The sequence below is a fragment of the Erpetoichthys calabaricus genome, chromosome 15 (assembly GCF_900747795.2).
Source record: "Erpetoichthys calabaricus chromosome 15, fErpCal1.3, whole genome shotgun sequence".
In the NCBI taxonomy this organism is placed as follows: Eukaryota; Metazoa; Chordata; class Cladistia; order Polypteriformes; family Polypteridae; genus Erpetoichthys; species Erpetoichthys calabaricus.
Window position 1 is genome coordinate 90388225 of NC_041408.2, and position 20056 is coordinate 90408280.

A 20056-nucleotide genomic window follows, 5' to 3' on the forward strand; every position below is an offset into this window, starting at 1 on the left:
CGAAAACGAAAGTGAAGGGACCAGCATCAGCTGATCATGGTGCTGAACATTTCCGTGTAGCTAATGCACCGACGCCAACGTTCACCTGACAAGATGACAAGAGCTACAAACCAGATTGCGTCACACTGCGACCCCTACTGCTGCACGAAGACAGCCAGGCAGCCGACCCACCGCATATTCATGTTGGTCATTGAGCTGCCCCCGCTGCTGCCAGAGTCACCAAGCGGGCGCCGACCCCAGCCACGGCATACAGCAAAAGACATTTTATATTGATTTGTGTGTGAAACTGTTGCTTTGTGTGCTTTTCAGAAAACTGGAAAAAATATTCAGCCCCTGAAAGAGTTAAAATAACGTTCCTGCTGTTTGGTTTTTTTTTTTGAACAGGCACAGGCAGCTGGAGTGCATTCTCGTGGTGGCCCAACAGTTCCACGAAACCCTGGAGCCTCTGACCGAGTGGCTGACATCCATGGAAAAGCGTCTCGCAAACACGGAGCCCATCGGCACCCAGACCAAGAAATTAGAAGAGCAAATCTCTCAGCACAAGGTACCACCACGTTAACACCCCACCCTGCCGTCAGTAGGTGCTGCGTTGGTTAACGTTGGAGGTTTTTTGTTTTTTTTTTTTTTTATTAATTTTTATTGTAATCATTCCATACAAATACAGTAGATCAATTTATAACCAAACACAACTGAAGACAAATCAAACCCCACCCCTGAGGTAGTTCCATTCAATCATATCAAATGCTTTTTCTGCGTCTAATGATAGTAATATCTCTGGGGTGTTTGATTTTGCTGGTGAATATATAACATTAAACAAGCGTCGGAGATTTGAAGATAGATGTCACAGTTTGATCCTGTGATATTACCGAGGGCAGCACTTTCTCCATCCTTCTAGCTAGTATTTTTGAGAGTATCTTAACATCATTATTCAGGAGTGAAATTGGTCTGTATGATGCACATTGTAACAAGTCCTTATTTTGTTTAGGAAAGACGGTGATTAATGCTTGACGAAATGTTTGAGGTAGAATTTGGTTGTCTCTAGCTTCTGTAAATGTTGCCAATAAGAGGGGAGCTAGCTGAGTGGAGAATTTCTTATAAAATTCTATGGGGTAGCCATCAGGGCCTGCTGATTTCCCGCTTTGAAGTGACTTTATAGCATCAAGTAATTCTGTTAGCGTTTTTTTTTTTTTTTTTTTTTTGACGTTTTCTTTCCATGCATGAATTTATTTGACTTTTAAGTTCTCCCCCATCTTTGGTTTTATTTGCATTTGTGTTGTTTTTTGTTCATCATCTTCTGCATGTTCCTTTCTGTTGCTTCATTTGTCCTTCACGTAGGCGTTAGAAGACGACATAATGGCTCATAGCAAAAACTTGCACCAGGCCATTAGCGTTGGTCAGACTCTAAAAACTCTGAGCTCTCCGGACGACAAGGACTCGGTTCAAAGCAAAGTGGATTCAACCCAGAGTCAGTTCAGCGAGCTCCAGGAGACGAGCGGCAGGAAGGCGGCCATGCTGCAGCAGGCCTTCTCCAATGCTCAGCACTTTGGGGAAGACGAAGTCGCGCTTATGAATTGGTTAAGCGAAGTTCACGATAAGCTGAGCAACGTGGCCGTCCACGATTATCACCCCGACCTCCTCCAGAAGCAGGATGCGGAACAACGGGTATCCTCATTATCTTTTTTTTTTCCCCCCAATGTTATTTACTTTTTAATTATTTTCTTTAATGGTTTAAGTCATTTGTCTTTCTTTGCATCTTTGCTTGTTTGTTTTGTTTTTTGCATTTCAAAATTGGATCTTTGTCTGCCGTGAACGCTTTCTGCAGTCCTCTCACTTTCCTGTCTCTTTAGGCGCTGCACGTGGACATCATTGAAAAGAAACAGAACGTGGACTTGGCGATTCAAAATGGCCTGGAGCTCCTGAAACAAACGACAGGTGAGCAAAAAACAAAACGCAAGACATCGCTCGTACCCCAACGTTTCAATCCTGCCAGCTTCTTCATCTGTGGCACCTGCGCAGACTCTTCAGACCCGGTTTCACCTTTCCGTATGTCACAGCCTTGTGTTAAAATCATTGACTTTCATTTTTTTTCCACCTCATCAAACAAGAGTAAGTACCCCAGAATGACAAAGCGAAAGAAAAGAGGAGGTCAGCAATTATTGGAAATTTATTAAAAATAATAAATGGCATTCAGACCCTTTACTCTGCACATAGTTGCATAGTTACTGATGCTCTGTGCAAGAGAGGACAGAGCTGACTATACTTCCTTAGAAGGGTGGCGTCCTTCAACATCTGCAATAAGATGCTGCAGATGTTCTATCAGACGGTTGTGGCGAGCGCCCTCTTCTTCGCAGTGGTGTGCTGGGGAGGCAGCATAAAGAAGAGGGACGCCTCACACCTGGACAAACTGGTGAGGAAGGCAGGCTCTATTATAGGCATGGAGCTGGACAGTCTGACATCCGTGGTAGAGCGACGGGCGCTGAGCAGGCTCCTGTCAATCATGGAGAATCCACTGCATCCACTGAACAGGATCATCTCCAGACAGAGGAGCAGCTTCAGTGACAGACTGCTGTCACCGTCCTGCTCCACTGACAGACTGAGGAGATCGCTCCTCCCCCACACTATGCGACTCTTCAATTCCACCCGGGGGGGTAAACGTTAACATTATACAAAGTTACTGTCTGTTGTACCTGCATTGTTATCAATCTTTAATTTAATATTGTTTATTGTATCAGTATGCTACTGTTGGAGTATGTGAATGTCCCCTTGGGATTAAATAAAGTATCTATCTATCTATCTATCTATCTATCTATCTATCTATCTATCTATCTATCTATCTATCTATCTATCTATCTATCTATCTATCTATCTGAAGCCCCTTTGGGGTCTTCTTGGCTCTGACGTGTCAAGTTGGGGAGCATGGACTGGCACAGTGTATTGCAGCACCCACTACATGTCGAAACAACTCGGGATCCCGGTTGGTATCCCCCCAGGCAGACACGCGACCCAGTCCCACACTCCGGTAATGACCCTCTATCTGCCGCAGCCAGGTGTTACGTGGGCGACCCCTTGGCCTGGTCCATCCACTCGTGTCCCCAACAATGACGATCTTAATGGCAGTAGTGCCGTAACTGACACTCCCTCACAATGCAGGTCATGTGCCTCACTCAGGACTCCGTGAGCAACATAAAGTCAAACCAGCGGTACCCAAGGATTTTCCGGAGAGACACACATGAAGGAGTCCAGTCTTCATCTCAGGTCACTGGATAGCATCCATGTCTCGCAACCATATAGCAAGACAGGAAGCACCAGGACTCTAAAGACTTGGACCTTCGTCCTTTTTCATAGATATCGGGAGCGCCACACACCCTTTCCAGTGACCTCATGACCCCCCACCATGCTCTCCCAATCCATCTACTGACTTCATAGGAAGAGTCACCAGAGACGTGAATGTCACTGCCAAGACGTGACGACCTGGAATTTTTTTTTTTGTAGTCAGTTTTTTTTTTTTTAACTTGGGGGCACTGCCCCCTGCTCTCCTCACTCACCAACACCCAGGGGTAGGCACTGGGCATCTGCTGTCTCATGGCTGAGCTGCTCATAGGGCGTTTTTGGGCACCCCTTTGTTAGAGAAAGCGATTGTATTTAAAGAGCTGGTACATAGAAAAAAATGCGGGGCGCGGGAGGACGACGGTTTGTTGCTTAGTTATTACAGACCAGTAATGGCGCACAGCACGATAACATGCAGTGAATACACTTGACTTGAGCATTCCTAGTTTTCCTCTTTCTTTCTCTGTACGTTTATCATTCGTTTGCTCAGAGGTTGATGCGCTTGCTGCTTCCCGAGCAGCTCTTCTTTACTCCACCCTAGCGGCCTGCTGCTTCTCTTCTTTTGTCGGCATCTTTTCGCGTTAAAACTGATTAAGTTAGTTTTTGTGTTGCAATTACTTTTAATTTTAAATTAATTAATTTTTTTGACAAATCAATAATTCTTACAATAAGTAAAACAAACCTTAATGTCATGATATATAAATACTTTTCACTTGCTTAGATTTCATTTTTGCTGTGCCTATGAATGCTTATTATAGGTTTTATTTTGTTATTGAAAAAAAAATAACAGAAGAAACAAACACACAAAAAACTCCTGCATACGAATGCTTATTCTATTTTTTTTTTTCAAAAACACAAAAGACAAAGCAAAACCTAACAGTACAAAAATATAAAAAAATAAACATATCTTTCACCCCCTATTTGCTTTTTCTTATTTACTTTTTTTTTCAAAACCAAAACCTAACAGTACAGAAAACTGCAGGGAAAATACAAGCCAAAAAATGTCCTTCCCCTTATATGAATGCTTATTCTTTTTTTCTTTTTTCAAAAAGCAAAACCTAACAGAACAAAAATATGTAGGGGAAAAACAAAAAAAAATATTGTTTTTTTCCTATAAAACAGAACAAAACTAAATGTAACAGAACAAAAAAATTAAAAAAAAAAAAACAAAAGCAAAAGGGAAAAAAGTTTGGGAGCAACACGGAGACAGTGTGCTGCCGCACCCACCACACTATGAACCAAAAATACAATACAAAAACACACCTTTTTCCCTACATGAATGCTTATTTTAATTTTTTTTTCCAAAAACAAAACCAATTAGAACAGAAAATTCAGGGAAGAAACACAAAACCGGGTCCTCCCTGCATGGAGTTTGCATGTTCTCCCCGTGTCTGCATGGGTTTCCTCCCACAGTCCAAAGACATGCAGGTTAGGTGGATTGGCGATTCTAAATTGGCCCTAGTGTGTGCTTGGTGTGTGGGTGTGTGTGTGTGTGTGTCCTGCGGTGGGTTGGCACCCTGCCCGGGATTGGTTCCTGCCTTGTGCCCTGTGTTGGCTGGGATTGGCTCCAGCAGACCCCCGTGACCCTGTGTTTGGATTCAGCGGGTTGGAAAATGGATGGATGGATGGATGGAAACACAAAACCCCCATTTCCATTTTTTAAAAACGAAACCCACAGCTTGTGTCCGCAGGTGAAGGTGGGAATGTCGACCATCCCATAAATCAAGTGCTTGGCCTTTCCGCTTAGCTCTCTTCTTCTCCACGACTGACCCTTACAACGCTATTCCGATCCCCCCCCACCGTCGATCTCCCATTCCCTTCGTCCCTCACTTGTCATCCAGAGATACTTCACCTGAGGCAGCAGCTCATGTTCAGCCTGGAGAGGACAGGCCACCATTTGCGGACTGAGAACCACGACCTCGGACATGGAAGTGCTGATCCTCATCCTAGCTGCTTTACACTCGTCCGTAACGAAACTAAAAACCATCACACAGCCGTGGACCCCTAGCTCACACTTCACCACAGTGATTGAACTACTGTATTAGGTACCCAGTGCCATTAATGGAAGGTCTCTCTTGTTGGGCTTTGTTCCTGTGTGCGGGTTCCAGGCTGCTGCCGGTGGGTCGCGTGTTGCTGTTGTTTATAAGGGTGGTGGGTCACAAAGACACCTACGTGCAAAAAAGTGGATGACGCCACCAGAAAAGTTGAGATAATGTTTGATGTGAATTGAGTTGAACTGGGAAACTAAAGAAATTTATAGCCCTACTGACAAGTGAAAAAAAATAAAATGCCAGGCCAATAAGACAAAACAAGGCATCAAATGATTAGCCCATCGCAGCTGCCAGGCTGACTAGAGCCAATTGTATGAAGTGACTCATAAAACTGCATGGTAATTTAGCGTCTTGAATTTCATTGACCTAATGGTACCCTGAAGGGAATTACGGTGGTCTCAAAGCTCGGTGCCCCCTTTGACGTTTGTTAGCGATCGCATACTGAGATTGTTCTCTTTATTGCTGACCTCTAGGGAAACGCAGGCAGCTGAGATTCTGCTTCTGTCTTTATGTTCTTTGATTTGTTTGTTTTGTGTACGTTTGGTCTGGAGGTCTAAACCATCTGCAATGCCCACCTGCACTGAAGCGGTCTTACTAGCTGCTGCTGGAGCAGCTTGGTGGGGCGGCGGATATAAAGATGTTGCTTCCTGGGTGCGATGGGCACCCCGACTCTTTGTCTGTGAGGACCCTGCACGTTCTCCTTGGGTCTGTGTGGGATCTTCAAAGTTGGTCCTCAGGAGTCCATAGTGGCTGATGGTTTTTATTCTTAATGAAACCTCACTTCTTGCCCTTGAAGCACTCGTTACTCAAACACCATTTTTAACCTTCATTTCCGTGGTCTCCTTTGTTTTTGATTTCCCACCCTTAATGGCTTGTTTTAGCCTTAAACAGCTGCAGTCTCTGCTTTAATGGCCCATTGTGACCAGCAAGTCTGTCTAACTTGCTTCCATCTACACCTCTGTGTATTCATCATGAAGTATTTGGCTAATAAAAAAATCTGGAAGAAAGCCGAAGCGGAACAAAGTGAGGGGCCTTTGAATTTGGATGATATCCTTAAGAAAAGGAGATAAAAGAAAATCTACAATATAGGAATGAAGAAGAAGGGAGGAAGAGTTGGCACAAAGGACTTGTTGGTATGGGTGGCAGTGAGGGTGCGGGATCCTCAATCGCACCGCTTCACTTCCTGTCGGGGCTCCATGATGGTGACTCTTAGTCAGGACCTCATCTCTGACTTTGCCGCCATGGGTGACCATGACTCCCGACAGCAGACGGACAGATGGCAGCCAGAAGGACACAGAGACAGTTACCCTTTTACTGCAAAAATATCCAACTGCAGAGCTGCACAGTCCATACATGCAGTTAAGGTTAGGATTGGGTGTGTTTAGAGGGTCAGTTAATCTGATTGGTGCCAACTCCTACCACCAAACCGCTGGTCCAGATGTGCAGTGACGTCACTTCCATCCCTAAACTGCTGGCATAGACCTATGGTGATGTATGGTTCTGTAGTTTGGCAGGTGGATGTGACTTTTTTTATTAAGGTGGAGTCGTTACAAAATGCATTTCAACAGATGGTGCCCTGCAAACATTAATTTGCATTTCAGAAGAGGTCATCCACCTGAAGCTAAACAATACCTGGATAAGAGACCATCTCAGAAAAAGCTTGGGTTGCTGCTAGAAGAGGTGTTGGTGAGGCCAGCAGGGTGCACTTACCCTGTAGCATGAATGTGGACCCCAATGCAATGTGGGAAACACTGTGCTGTAAAAATGGCGCCGTTCTTCAGATGAGATATAAAACTGAGCTCCTATGTCTCTGTGGTCATTAAAGATATGTGGGCATCTTTCATAAGGAGTAGGGGGTATCCCGATGTCCTGGCTAAAATGCCCACCATGGCCTAGTCATTCTGACCACCTAATCATCCCCTGTCTCTCTCACTACTTCACCAACTAATTCCTCATGTGTGGTAAGCGTACTGGCTGCCGTCGCATCTTCAAAGTGGATGCTACACATTAGTGGTGGTTAAAGGAGCACCCTACTCCCTGAAGCACTTTAGTAAGTGAGAAACGTGCTATATAAATGTTAAGATTTTTTTATTAAGGAAAAATGCATTACAAAATGCATTCCAACAGGTGGTGCCCTGCAAATGCATCTTAGCCACGTAGCACAGCTAGTTAAGAATAAAGCCTTTCGCATTTTCGCTGATATTTCCGTTAATGGACATCTTCAGTGTAAGGTCTGACCGATGCTCCAAAATCGGTTTATGGAACTCACTTGTAACCTGAAGACCACCCTTAGCACAATGAGTGGAAATCCAGTATAGATAAATAAGAAGAAAGGCAACTGCTAAATGTTATATTAAAATATGGAATCTTCAGCCTTGATTCAAATGTTGAGGCTGATAGAGATTCCTTAATATATATAGATATATATAGATGTTCGTATTTTCTTTGATATTTTATTTCCCAGAGTTGGAGACGACTGCAGTGCATTGTATGGCAGAGAAAAAAAAATTGGGTGGGTGTTGTGTGTGGAAACCCGGGGTAAATTAAAGACTTCACTAAGGGTTAACTGTCTGCAGCACCAAAGCCCCGAGCTGCTTGAAGTTTGTTCAAAGTGCTTTGGTGGTGGTGCCTGATTACAAGGCCCGGCGTAGAGGGCATTCATCATCGGGGCACAACAACCACGTCCTCCTTCCAGTATCACCCCTCAAATCACGTGGGCCTGTTTAAACACAGAGCAGCGGGTGGTCACTAGGATGCGACGTAACACGTGGCTGGCGCTGCGCAGGGCGCTGCCAGACAGTTATGATGGAAAAAATCCATTATGGCTTTGAGGTGAGCGCTGTAGTTGCTGGTTTATAATAACAGTGGACGACTGTGGCCTTGAATTTTATTAGGCCCAGGGACACAAAGTCACGCGAGGAGACGGGTCGACAGAGATGTTGCTTTATAGATACAGTGGGTCCAGAAAGTAATCAGACCCCTTCACTTTTGTCACATTTGGTTACAGTGCCCTCCGTAATGTTGGACACAAGGACACTTTTTTTTCCTTGATTTACCCCTCAGTTTAAATTACAGATCAGACCTTTCAGACGTGTTTAATTGCAGACTTTCATTTAAAGGGATTTGCAGGCTTTTTGGTCACACTGCACTTTTCCTACGCTCCCGCCCCATTTAACAAATAGAGAACGTTTGGAACAAGAACAGCTCTTCCTAGAGTTGGTCACCTGATCAAACTGAGCAGTTGTGGCAGAAGGGCTGGCAATGCTTTAGTTCAAGCCATGCAAGAATGCCTGTGTCACTCGTGGACTCTTAGGTAACAGTAACTTAAGAACGGATTCTTCTGGCGTTGATACAGCATGAGTGAAGCGGCTATTCATCTCTGTGCAGCGTGTGAAATGAAAATGAAGGACTGTGAAAGAAGGACGGCTGAGACGTTAAGAATTGTTGGGGTGCCAACCTGGCGGATTGCCCTTTTAATTATGAAGAAAACAAAAAAGAAAGAAAAAAGTATCTTGCAATGCAATACTGTTCTCTCATATAAAATAACTCATTTATATGAGAAAACGGCTGTCTCTCTGTCATTCCTGGGTCCAAATGACGACTATGATCTGTAATCACCCCGGCTGTATCTACCTGCTCCCAGAAGGGGCAGCGCCACCAGTACTTGGCAGGGGGGCGGAGTCAGGTGTTGTCTCCTGGCAACTTCTCCACATTGTAAGAACAATAAATATCACTGGCTGTACATCACTGTAATTAAGCAGAGGAGTTTGTTTAGTGAGGCCGCCATCGCAGAACTGCAATACGGACAGACACAGGAGGTCTTGTGTCCCCAGAAGCCATTAGACTCTTTAACTCTTACCAAACTGGGGGAGGTTGGTGGTCTTTGAGTTCTGGGCCTGATGCCCCTTCTCTGCTCATAAGCTATGGTAGCGTTATTAGCTATACACTCCATCTGATATCTCACCTCATGGTCACTACTCTAGAACATCTTCAGAACGTGTCACTTTAAACATGCTACCCTCTCAGCTTAAGCCATGTCACTTTATTTTGTTTTATTTTACTTTAATATTAATGTTACTTTAGTATCTGTCACTTTAATATTATATGACACTTCTCACTTTTGGTAATATAGTATTATTGGCACAGTTCCCATTGCACTGGCATTATTGTATGCAACAGCTTGTGATTGCGTTATTTGAATAGTGTTTGTTATTAGTATAGTGTGTACTTATGTGTGTACTAGTGTGTTTGTGTTTCACTTGACTTGCTTTAATTCTGGGTTACTGATACTTAGAGCTCCCCCAGGATCAATAAAGTATCTATCTATCTATCTATCTATCTATCTATCTATCTATCTATCTATCTATCTATCTATCTATCTATCTATCTATCTATCTATCTATCTATCTATCTATCTATCACCATATTTACTTGTGTACCACGTACCCTCATGTAAGACGCGCACCTTAATTTTTACAAAGAAAATCACGGAAAAAATTTGCCCCATGTATGACGCGCGTTGTGATTGTATAGGAAGAGTTTAGAGCACGTTTTCTGCGAAATGCCCTTCTGTTTTTGTTGCATGATGAAAGAGCGAGTGAGAAAGAGAGAGAAAGAGCGAGAGAGAGAGAAAGAGAGAGAAAGAGAGCCCAAACAGAAGAAGTAAACATTACAGAAAACAATTTCCTCGTGTATGACGCGCACCTGATTTTCTAATGCTAATGTTCGGGAAAAAATGTGCACGTGGTACACTGGTAAATACGGTATATAGTGCTTTTCATATCTATCTATCTATCTATCTATCTATCTATCTATCTATCTATCTATCTATCTATCTATCTATCTATCTATCTATCTATCTATCTATCTATTATTATATAGTGTCTTTCACATCTATCTATCTATCTATCTAACTTATCTATTATATAGTGCCTTTCATATCTATCTATCTATCTATCTATCTATCTATCTATCTATCTATCTATCTATCTATCTATCTATCTATCTATCTATTATATAGTGTCTTTCACGTCTATCTATCTATTGTGAAAATGAACAGACTCGACACACTTTAAAAGGCTTGGGGTAGCCACCTGTATAATATTCGTGGCTGCAAAAGGGTTTTGAATATTCGTCACAGAGATGTTCACACTATTGAGTCCAAAACAGAAATGCCGAGGGTTTGCAAAGATGGCGCCTTTAACCCTTTAACCGCCAACTCCCTAAATATTCCCCACGCCAGGCGAAATCTGAACAATTTTCGTTTTTTTACTTTTCTACATTTTTTTTAACATTTTTGCATTTATTCAAGCAGTATTGACCACTAAATGTTGTGCAAGTTCTAGAAATGGGCAAACACATAATAAAACACAAAATGTACCTTTTCTCAGGCTTCCACAACAATAAACTTTCATCAACTGTAACTGACGGTCCTGGCATGTAGGGCAACTGAAATGCTTCAAATAAATGGTCAATCAAAAGACGTAGCTTGAACAAGCGGTCGCGGTTTGGATCTTTCTTATCTGGCTCATTTCTGTTGTCATTCAAATGAAAGAATTTCAGCAGCAAAGAGAATCGGTTACGTGTCATGATAGCTGCAAAAATAGGTGTTGCATACATAGGATCTGTAGACCAGTACATCTCAATATCTGGTTTTCTGATTATTCCCATCAACATCAAAATCCCAATGAATTTTTTCATTTCGTTTTCATCAGTGTCTACCCAAGCATGAACACGGGAATGTGGAGGTAAATTGGGATTTTTCTCAATAAACTGTGCTGCATACAGATTTGTCTGATGAGCAAAATGTCTGATCAAGTCAGGTGACACAAACAGCTCATAAAACTGCTCAGCAGTGTAATTGTTTACATCAACAGTAAAGCCACACGTTGCCTCAAACGGATGCAGAAAAGGTAGTTCACCTCGGGCAGCAGTCCAGTTGAGATGCTGTGGATACACCCACTCATCGCCGTCATCCGATGCGCCGTCATTCACAGTATCATGCAGCGCACGTTGCTGATCATCATTGTCGCTAAAATCTTCTTCAGAACTGCTACAATCATGATCAGAATTATTGTCCAAAATCGCCTGCAAAACCTCACTTGAAGTCAGTTTACGTTTCGCCATATTCACAGCTTTCACTTTCGAATCACATCACGTGATCGGCCAATACAAGCGCAGAGTTGTCAAAATACAACGTAGTAATAATACCCACGCCAAACTGTCAGTTATACTACGCGCCAGGCATTCACATAACCACAGGCAAATGTGCCGGATAATTCCGGCAGTAAGGCGTGAGCATTAAAGCTACGATGCCGGATATATCCGGCAGAGGGCGGTTAAGGGGTTAAGGGATCAGACCAGAAGTTTTGTAAGGGAACCGGAAGTGATGTTCTTCCAACATCAGTTTGTGCGCCGGAAGTGGCGTTCTTCTGGGCGCCGGAACCGGAAGTGACGCCATCAGCTCTGAATCAGTCAGGTTTTTCCATGGCTGGTCTGTAAAGCCCTTCTGTTTCTCTGTTCCTCTCTCTCCTCCACGTCCGACTCTGACTACCTGGTCGAGTGGAGGGCTCACTTTTAACTCCGGACCCCGGAGTTCTTCTAGTGTTTAATCTGTTTTCCCTGGGAAGAACTTCTGGGTCTGGCAAGACCCCAACAGTCCTTGTACTGTTAGTATCCAACAGCTCTCTCTGGAGAACCCAGCAGGACAGGCCCCTGAGACCACAACTCCCATGCTGCCCTGTGGGTGTCCATATCGGGGCTTTTTAGATGGGACACTGCCACCCAGTGTACTGTGGCAGCACCCCATCTGGAGACGCTCTGCCTATAGCAGGCAGCCATTCTCTGTCCTCTGTCCTGATGTTCCCAGTACACAACGTGTCCTTCTGATGTTGCTGGGACGCCAACTGAGGTGTAGCTCCTGCGTGCAGCATCTTCCTGCATCCATATCCTGGCATGGCAGGGGACTGCTGCCACTGTCTTATCTGTCCTTCGTTTGGTATAGGTTCCTGGCCAGGTAAGGGAGCAGGACCCATCCCGGCAGGGACACCTGTTGGTCCTTCATGGTGTGTATACAATACAATACCATTTATTTTTGTATAGCCCAAAATCACACAAGGAGTGCTGCAATGGGCTTTAACAGTCACTGCCTCTTGACAGCCCCCCAGCCTTGACTCTCTTAAGAAGACAAGAAAAAACTCCCAAAATAAACCCTTATGGTGGGGAAAAAATCGAAAGAAACCTCGGGAAAGGCAGTTCAAAGAGAGACCCCCTTTCCAGAGAGGTTGGGTGTTCCGTGGGTGTCAAAAGAAGGGGGTCAATACAACACAATACACAGAACAGAACACAAGTAATCCTCAATACAGTATAATAGTGCAATATAAATATTACAAGTACAGAGCAGAATTCAACAGGAGATGATATTACATACAGTAATATGATTTGGATTTGTTCAGAGAGTCCTGGAGACCTCGGCCATCAAGCTGCCTCCCCCTATTGGCCATTCCACAGCTGAGACAGCGATGAGCCAGCCAATCCGATGAAAGTACCCGTCTACCCGACGATTCCTGCATCACTGTACCACATGAACCCCTCCGGCAGAAATGACCAAAGTGAATGAAATCTTTCTTGTTGTGTTTTTCAGGTGACGAAGTTCTTATCATCCAAGAAAAACTGGATGGAATCAAAGCCAGATATGCCGAGATCAATACAATGAGTGCAAACGTTTCGAAACTGCTGAACCAGGCCTTGACGCTTTCCACAAGGCTGTTCCGGACGCACGAGGAGTTGTGCCACTGGCTGGATGGTGTCGAAGCCGAGGTCGTTACCTTTGAGGCTCAGGTCCCTGTTGGAGAACAGCTAAGCCAGGTCCAGGAGAGGCAAAAAGTAAGCGTTTTGTTGATTTTGCATATAAACTTCTATCAGATAGATAGATAGATAGATAGATACTTTATTAATCCCAAGGGGAAATTCACACCATGTCCAAGTAGTAAAAGGTAATAAAAAGTGTCCAGGGAACGAGTCCACAGAAGGTGGTATTTGTGAACAGTGAAATTGAGAAAAATAAAGTAAAAAGGTAGAAAGATAAAGTCATACACAGAGCTGCTGGAAAGTCTGCCACTCGCGGCGGTGCCTGAGTCACACTTTAGTGGGTAATAGGAAGTTAAATGATGGCTGTCTGCTAATTCTCTTAAATTAAATAGTGATTAAACAGAGGTTCTTCTGGTAGGAACTAAAACTGTTTTGGGCAAATGTGATATTGTGTTGAATATCGATTATTCTCTGATCCTCCCAGGTTAAGAGCTTAGGGGATCGTTATTGATAGCACTGGAGTGGGGGCTTTGCGGCTGGGGGTCTGTATCTGCAATTGGAAGGTTGCCGGTTTGAATCCGTTGGGCCGTTGAGCAAAGCCCTTAACCTGCAATGGCTTCATCCTGAGTGTGACGTTAATGTGCATCCAGCCCCGCCAGCAGGTCCTCCAACATTCAGAGTTAGGGTTAGGTTAGGGTAGTGGAGGATACTCCCCCGAAGGGGAAATGTATGGGTACACAGATTTGAGCATTAGTTTTAATCTTTAACAATTTTTAAACCCAGACACAGAAATCTCTAATAATTAAATAATTATAATTTATAAAATTGGTGCTGTAAAAATACTCTAATATAGACTAAACCCCCCCCCCCCCTTAAAAAGCCATAAAATATTACATGAACACTAAGGATTACACCCAGGATAAACTCATATGCCATGCTAAAATCATGACCTTAAAAATTTGGGTATACAATAGTCCTAAAACACAAATATTAATAAATGCACCATAAAATATAAATTATATAATTACTAAAATTTTATAATTGGATCACCTATAGGGTTACAAACACGCCCCATTCTACTGACTTAACATCAGAGCTGTCAGTCAGTCAGTCATTGTCCAACCCGCTATATCCTAACACAGGGTCACGGGGGTCTGCTGGAGCCAATCCCAGCCAACACAGGGCACAAGGCAGGAAACAAACCCCGGGCAGATAAAAAAAGAAAACAGATTTAGAAATGTTAACTTGCTGTCGCTCGGAAGGTGCCTGTTATAATGTTGTGATTGTGACTCCGGACTCTGAGGGTAACTTGTTTTTTTATAACAAACTCGATAAAATGTTAATGCCCTAGCAGTGGCCAATAGCTTTGGTTTTACATTTGATTTGATTACCGTATATACTTGTGTTTAAGTTCTCCCGCGGATAAGTCGGGCCTTGATTTTACTGTATAATTTCCAGTATTTTATAATCTCGGTCATATAAGTCGAATGCGGAAAACTCACGCGATTGGTCCAAGAGATTACGATATGCTGATGCCCACCTGAGGGAGTCACCACGGAGCACACAGCCTTGTTTTTCGATGTAGTGTGCCTACGTGACCACGCGGTAATACCCGCCGTTTGCCCTGTTTTGTGTTTTTTGTATCTCACCCCCTCATGCACCTTTATCGTAAGAGCATTCCTTATCTACGATGGAGTGTTCGATCAGAAGAAAACATGAAGATGGTTTTAAATTAAAAGTGGCGAAAGAAATTGGTAACTGTACTGCTACAACAAAATTCTATGTGTCTGAGAAACTGATGTGAGATTGGAGGAGGCAAGAAGATGTAAAGTGTCGCATTTTTGAACGGTTTCTGATTTTATGATCATTTTTTGTGTTTCAAGACCCGACTTATACGTGATACAGTACATTAATGTTTAATTTGAGATTTACAAAAATATTTTAACTGCTGCTATGTAAAGGGAATACTGCTGTTATTTGTTTAAAGTGTTGGCAAACCAAATACACGCAATACACTACTTTTGAGTTCATTATTGAATTTTGCACATAACAATGTGATTGTTGTGATTATCTGCGATGAATGCAATTAAAAATTTGAATCGCCTGCCCAACACTAAAATAAATAAATAAATAAATATCTCTAATTAAACATTTATTCTTTGCCTATAATCCTACACAAACAGCCTTTATAGCAATAACTTTTCTCACCTTATACCACTGTCGGGCAACCGGTGCGCCACACCGTGGAATTTTCTAGGAATTTTTTAGGGGCGCTGCGAAAACTTTTGTAAAATATGTAAAATTGCTAGTGTTTTTGAACTTTTGGTTGATTAAAAAGATAATGTTTAAAAAAAATATTTTATATTGGAAAAACAGATAACGGTTAATCAGATTGTTGAATAAACGAACGTATTTATTTTGAATGCAAGTTAAAATTTTCGCTGTTCACCATTCATCATAATATCAACACCAGCGGTGTCAAAAACACATCTCGTGAGACTTAAAAAGTCTCGTTAGAAGATCTCGCTCACTGCACGGAAACTCAGTAACAAGGCCGTCGAATCACTATTACCATTTGGAAGCTCTTATCTCTGTGATTAAGGTTTTTCAACACTTACGGAAATGAAGTCTAAGAAACGCGAGAGACTTCAAATGATCTGTCTTTCGAAAACTGATCCTCGCATCAATCTCATATGTGCTGAAAAACAATCTCAACGTTCACATTAATTAAATTTAAGATTTATCCTTTGATTCCTTTATTAATAAAATGTCTTTCAAACTTGTAAAATTAACTGTTTTTATTGGCGATTGTCCATAGATTGTGTTGTCGCGACTATATTTATGGGCAGTCCCTCAGGTGCGCCACGAAAGAAAATTTTTGGACTCGAGAAAGGTAGCCTTTCACTGCCTTATACCATTTCTTATAATAAAATGATATTAGAATGTCTGTGGTCTTCACCCTGTCTACAAACTTGAGCCCAGACACCCTACAAGGAAGGCCATTTCCACAACCCAGCGTACATTCGAGATCTAGCTCTTTCAGTCTCTACTTACAGTACTACTGTTATACTCTGCGTATTCGTATAACAAGTACGGACAACACAAAAAGGCAAAGTGGGCATAAACGCATCAAAACAGGTGATTTGTGTAAAACATAGAGATGCTAGCGTGTGATTTCAGCCAATGTCACGGTCAAGTCAGTGAGTAATGAAAGCCATTTTCACCTTTTTGGGCGATGCCTGCCGGACGGAGAACACCACGCCGAAAAGGTTTGCCGGATGTCTGGTAACCCTACTCTCTCCACTCTTTTGGCTGCTCTAAGAAAATCTCTCGGTAAAAATGACACACAGCATCGGTGGGCAGTCCTGGTGGAGATTTCAGATTTCGTAAATATTTGATTTTATCTTTTACGCAGGACCTTTTGAAGGATGTGAAGGATCACAAAGGATTACTGAGCAGCCTGAATGAAGTGAGCAGTAGCCTGCTGGAACTCGTACCATGGAGGGCCCGGGAAGGTCTGGACAAGTTGGTGTCGGAGTACAACGAGCGATACAAGCTTGTGAACGATGCTCTGGTGCACCATGTTGAAGAAATCGATGCCGCCATCCTTCGGTCTCAGCAGGTAACACACTGCTTGATTTCTTTATTAAAAAAAATCATTCAATTTTAATGCTTTGCATATGAAAATGGATTGTTATTTATAGCTAACTAGCCATCCCCCGTGGCTTCGCCCGCGTAGTTGTGAAACAGGACAGCTCCCTACCGCTGACGTCACGCTTCCCCCTCACCTCGGCCTGCAGCCTCTGTCTCTCAGATTAGCACGAATATATCGCTCCTGCAAGCGAACCGTGATTCTTAGTGCGATGAGAGAAGTCGCATAATCAACCGGAATGTTCAAGCAAATTCTAGAAAAAAAAACCAATCTAAATCTGAGAAGTAGTTCTCTCATTCGCTAGCTAAGTGGAGGTAAGATACGCCCAGAGGCTGGCACGTGAGTGAGGAGGGTCCCGCCCAGCTCCCTACTTCTGAGGCCCCGCCCCCCTCCCCTTGCCGCACTGCATCTCTCTCGGATTCACGCAAATAAATCGGTACAGCAAGCAAACTATTATACTTAGCGTGATGAGAGAAGTCGCAAAATCAACCGGAATGTTCAAGCAAATTCTAGAAAAAAAAACGATCTAAATCCATTAATTAGTTCTGTCGTTCGCTAAGCGGAGGTAAGGTACATGCCCAGAGGCTGCCACGTGAGTGAGGATGGCCCCGCCCCTTGGCCCACTGCGTGACTCCTGGATTCACGCAAATAAATCGGTACAGCAAGCAAATTATGATACATAGCGCAATGAGAGAAGTCGCAAAATCAACCGGGATGTTCAAGCAAATTCTAGAAAAAAAAAAAAAGATCTAAATCTGTGAAGTAGTTCTCTCGTTCGCTGGCACGTGAGTGAGGAGGGCCCCGCCCAGCTCCCTACTCCTGAGGCCCCGCCCCCTCCCCTTGGCCCGCTGCATCTCTCTCAGATTCACACAAATAAATCGGTACAGCAAGCAAACTATGATACTTAGCATGATGAGAGAAGTCGCAAAATCAACCGGAATCCATCCATCCATCCATTTACCAACCCACTGAATCCGAACAGAGGGTCACGGGGGTCTGCTGGAGCCAATCCCAGCCAACACAGGGCACAAGGCAGGAACCAATCCCAGACAGGGTGCCAACCCACCACAGGACACACACACACACACCCACACACCAAGCACACACTAGGGCCAATTTAGAATTGCCAATCCACCTAACGAGCATGTCTTTGGACTGTGGGAGGAAACCGGAGAGCCCGGAGGAAACCCACGCAGACACGGGGAGAACATGCAAACTCCGCACAGGGAGGAACCCGGGAAGTGAACATCAACCGGAATGTTCAAGCAAATTCTAGAAAAAATAAAAGATCTAAATGCATTAAGTAGTTCTGTCGTTCGCTAAGCGGAGGTAAGGTACACGCCCAGTGGCTGGCACGTGAGTGAGGAGGGCCCCGCCCCTTGGCCCACTGCGTGTCTCCCAGATTCACGCAAATAAATCTGTACCACAAGCGAATTATGATACATAGCGCAATGAGAGAAGTCGCATAATCAACCGGAATGTTCAAGCAAATTCTAGAAAAAAAAAAAAGATCTAAATCTGTGAAGTAGTTCTCTCGTTCGCTGACACGTGAGTGAGGAGGGTCCCGCCCAGCTCCCTACTCCTGAGGCCCCGCCCCCTCCCCTTGGCCCGCTGCATCTCTCTCAGATTCACGCAAATAAATCGGTACAGCAAGCAAACTGTGATACTTAGCGCGATGAGAGAAGTCGCAAGATCAACCAGAATGTTCAAGCAAATTCTAGAAAATTCCATTAAGTAGTTCTCTCGTGAAAAGCGGACAGACAGGCAGACGTTGGATTTTATATATGTAGAGATTAGGCACGTCAAGTCAAGTGGCTTGATTGTCACACCACCCATACACCATATTGCAGCATACGGTGTTCTCCAGGACACACACGTAATCTTAGGGGGTCGGTGGTGTGTTCTTGTGACCAGCAGACATTTAGTCTGTCATACCCAGTGACTCCAGCTAGACCTAACAAAATTCATTTTCTTCAAATTATCCGACTCACGGCTCCATGTTCTTAGCGTGTTTACGTGGAATTCCTGACCCCGAAACGCATATTTACTGTCTGTATGATTTCACGTGAACTTACCGAGGATGAGAGAGAGATGTTAGTCACTATTTACACCTTCAGGGCTGGTGACACACTCTTGGCTGATTAAAAATCCAGCGTCATAGCCCTTGGCGCCATTCTGAAATAGTCACATGATTGATGATGATGATGTTTTACTCTGGCCGCAAGTATTTTCTATTTAGCGCAAATGTGAACGAAGCTGTCTCTAATTTGCACTGCTGCCCTGTGATTCAGTTTGAGCAGGCGGCTGACGTGGAGTTTGCCTGGCTGTCAGATATGGAGACAAAGCTGCTGTCTCAGGGTGACATCCGACTGGAGCAAGACCAGACCACCTCCCAGCTCCAGGCACAGAAGGTAAGAAATTCCCTATAGTTCAGAAAACATGACTTATATTCTGAGTAATATGTTTACTTAGCCCATGTGGTTTGTTGTGACGACCGAGACAAATTTTTAATCTCATGTTTTCATGAAGAATGGACTTGAATAGACGGCAAGCATGCAGTGCCCTTCTGGGATGGTTTTCAAAGTCTCCTACCCGGCTAGGAGGCCAAGCCAGTAAATGACGAAGAATAAAAAGAAGAAAGGCAGGGCATTCCCTGCCACAACCAGAACATACATAAGAAGATAAGAAATTTGACAAACGAGAGGTGACCATTCAATCCATCGAGTTCATTTGCCCTAACCCTAACCCTAACAGCTAAGCTGCCCCAATTAAAAGAAGAGGAAATTGGCATAGAGTGCCAACACCGCAGCAGATATATTGGCAACCCAGAGAGGGCGCTATTGTAGATCCTTTCCTGGCTGAGAAGTCAGTATACTGGAAGGCCAAGGTGAGGCAACCTATGTGAACTGTTTGTGTTCCCCAAGACACAAGATGGCAGCGTCCCTGAGGTGCTTTACCTGTACGCACACCCCCAGTGCATGTTGGGAGCTGTAGTCCCCCAGGGAAGCCATATTGGGTTCTTTGGGTGTTGCCAGGGGGATGCTGCAGGGATTTGTGATCCGCCTGATCCGGAGGTGATTCCAGTGGCCTGGCATCGTGCTTCTCAACCACGGGGTCATAACCCTGATTGCCTCTGGTGGGTTGTGGGTTACCGTTGTTGGTTCAAGAGTAGGTCGCCTAAGCCAGTGTTTCTCAAACACTGGGGTTGCCACCTGTG

The 20056-nt window shown here is 43.8% G+C and overlaps 1 protein-coding gene across 1 annotated transcript in view; it reads left to right on the forward strand.

Moving 5' to 3' along the window:
• dst (dystonin) overlaps positions 1-20056 on the forward strand; it is a 565996-nt gene that overhangs the window by 426900 nt on the left and 119040 nt on the right. The window contains exons 65-70 of the mRNA XM_051919257.1: positions 385-544; positions 1336-1662; positions 1848-1932; positions 13021-13262; positions 16603-16809; positions 19131-19250. Coding sequence (XP_051775217.1) covers positions 385-544; positions 1336-1662; positions 1848-1932; positions 13021-13262; positions 16603-16809; positions 19131-19250 — 1141 coding nt within the window. The remainder of the gene's footprint in view (positions 1-384; positions 545-1335; positions 1663-1847; positions 1933-13020; positions 13263-16602; positions 16810-19130; positions 19251-20056) is intronic.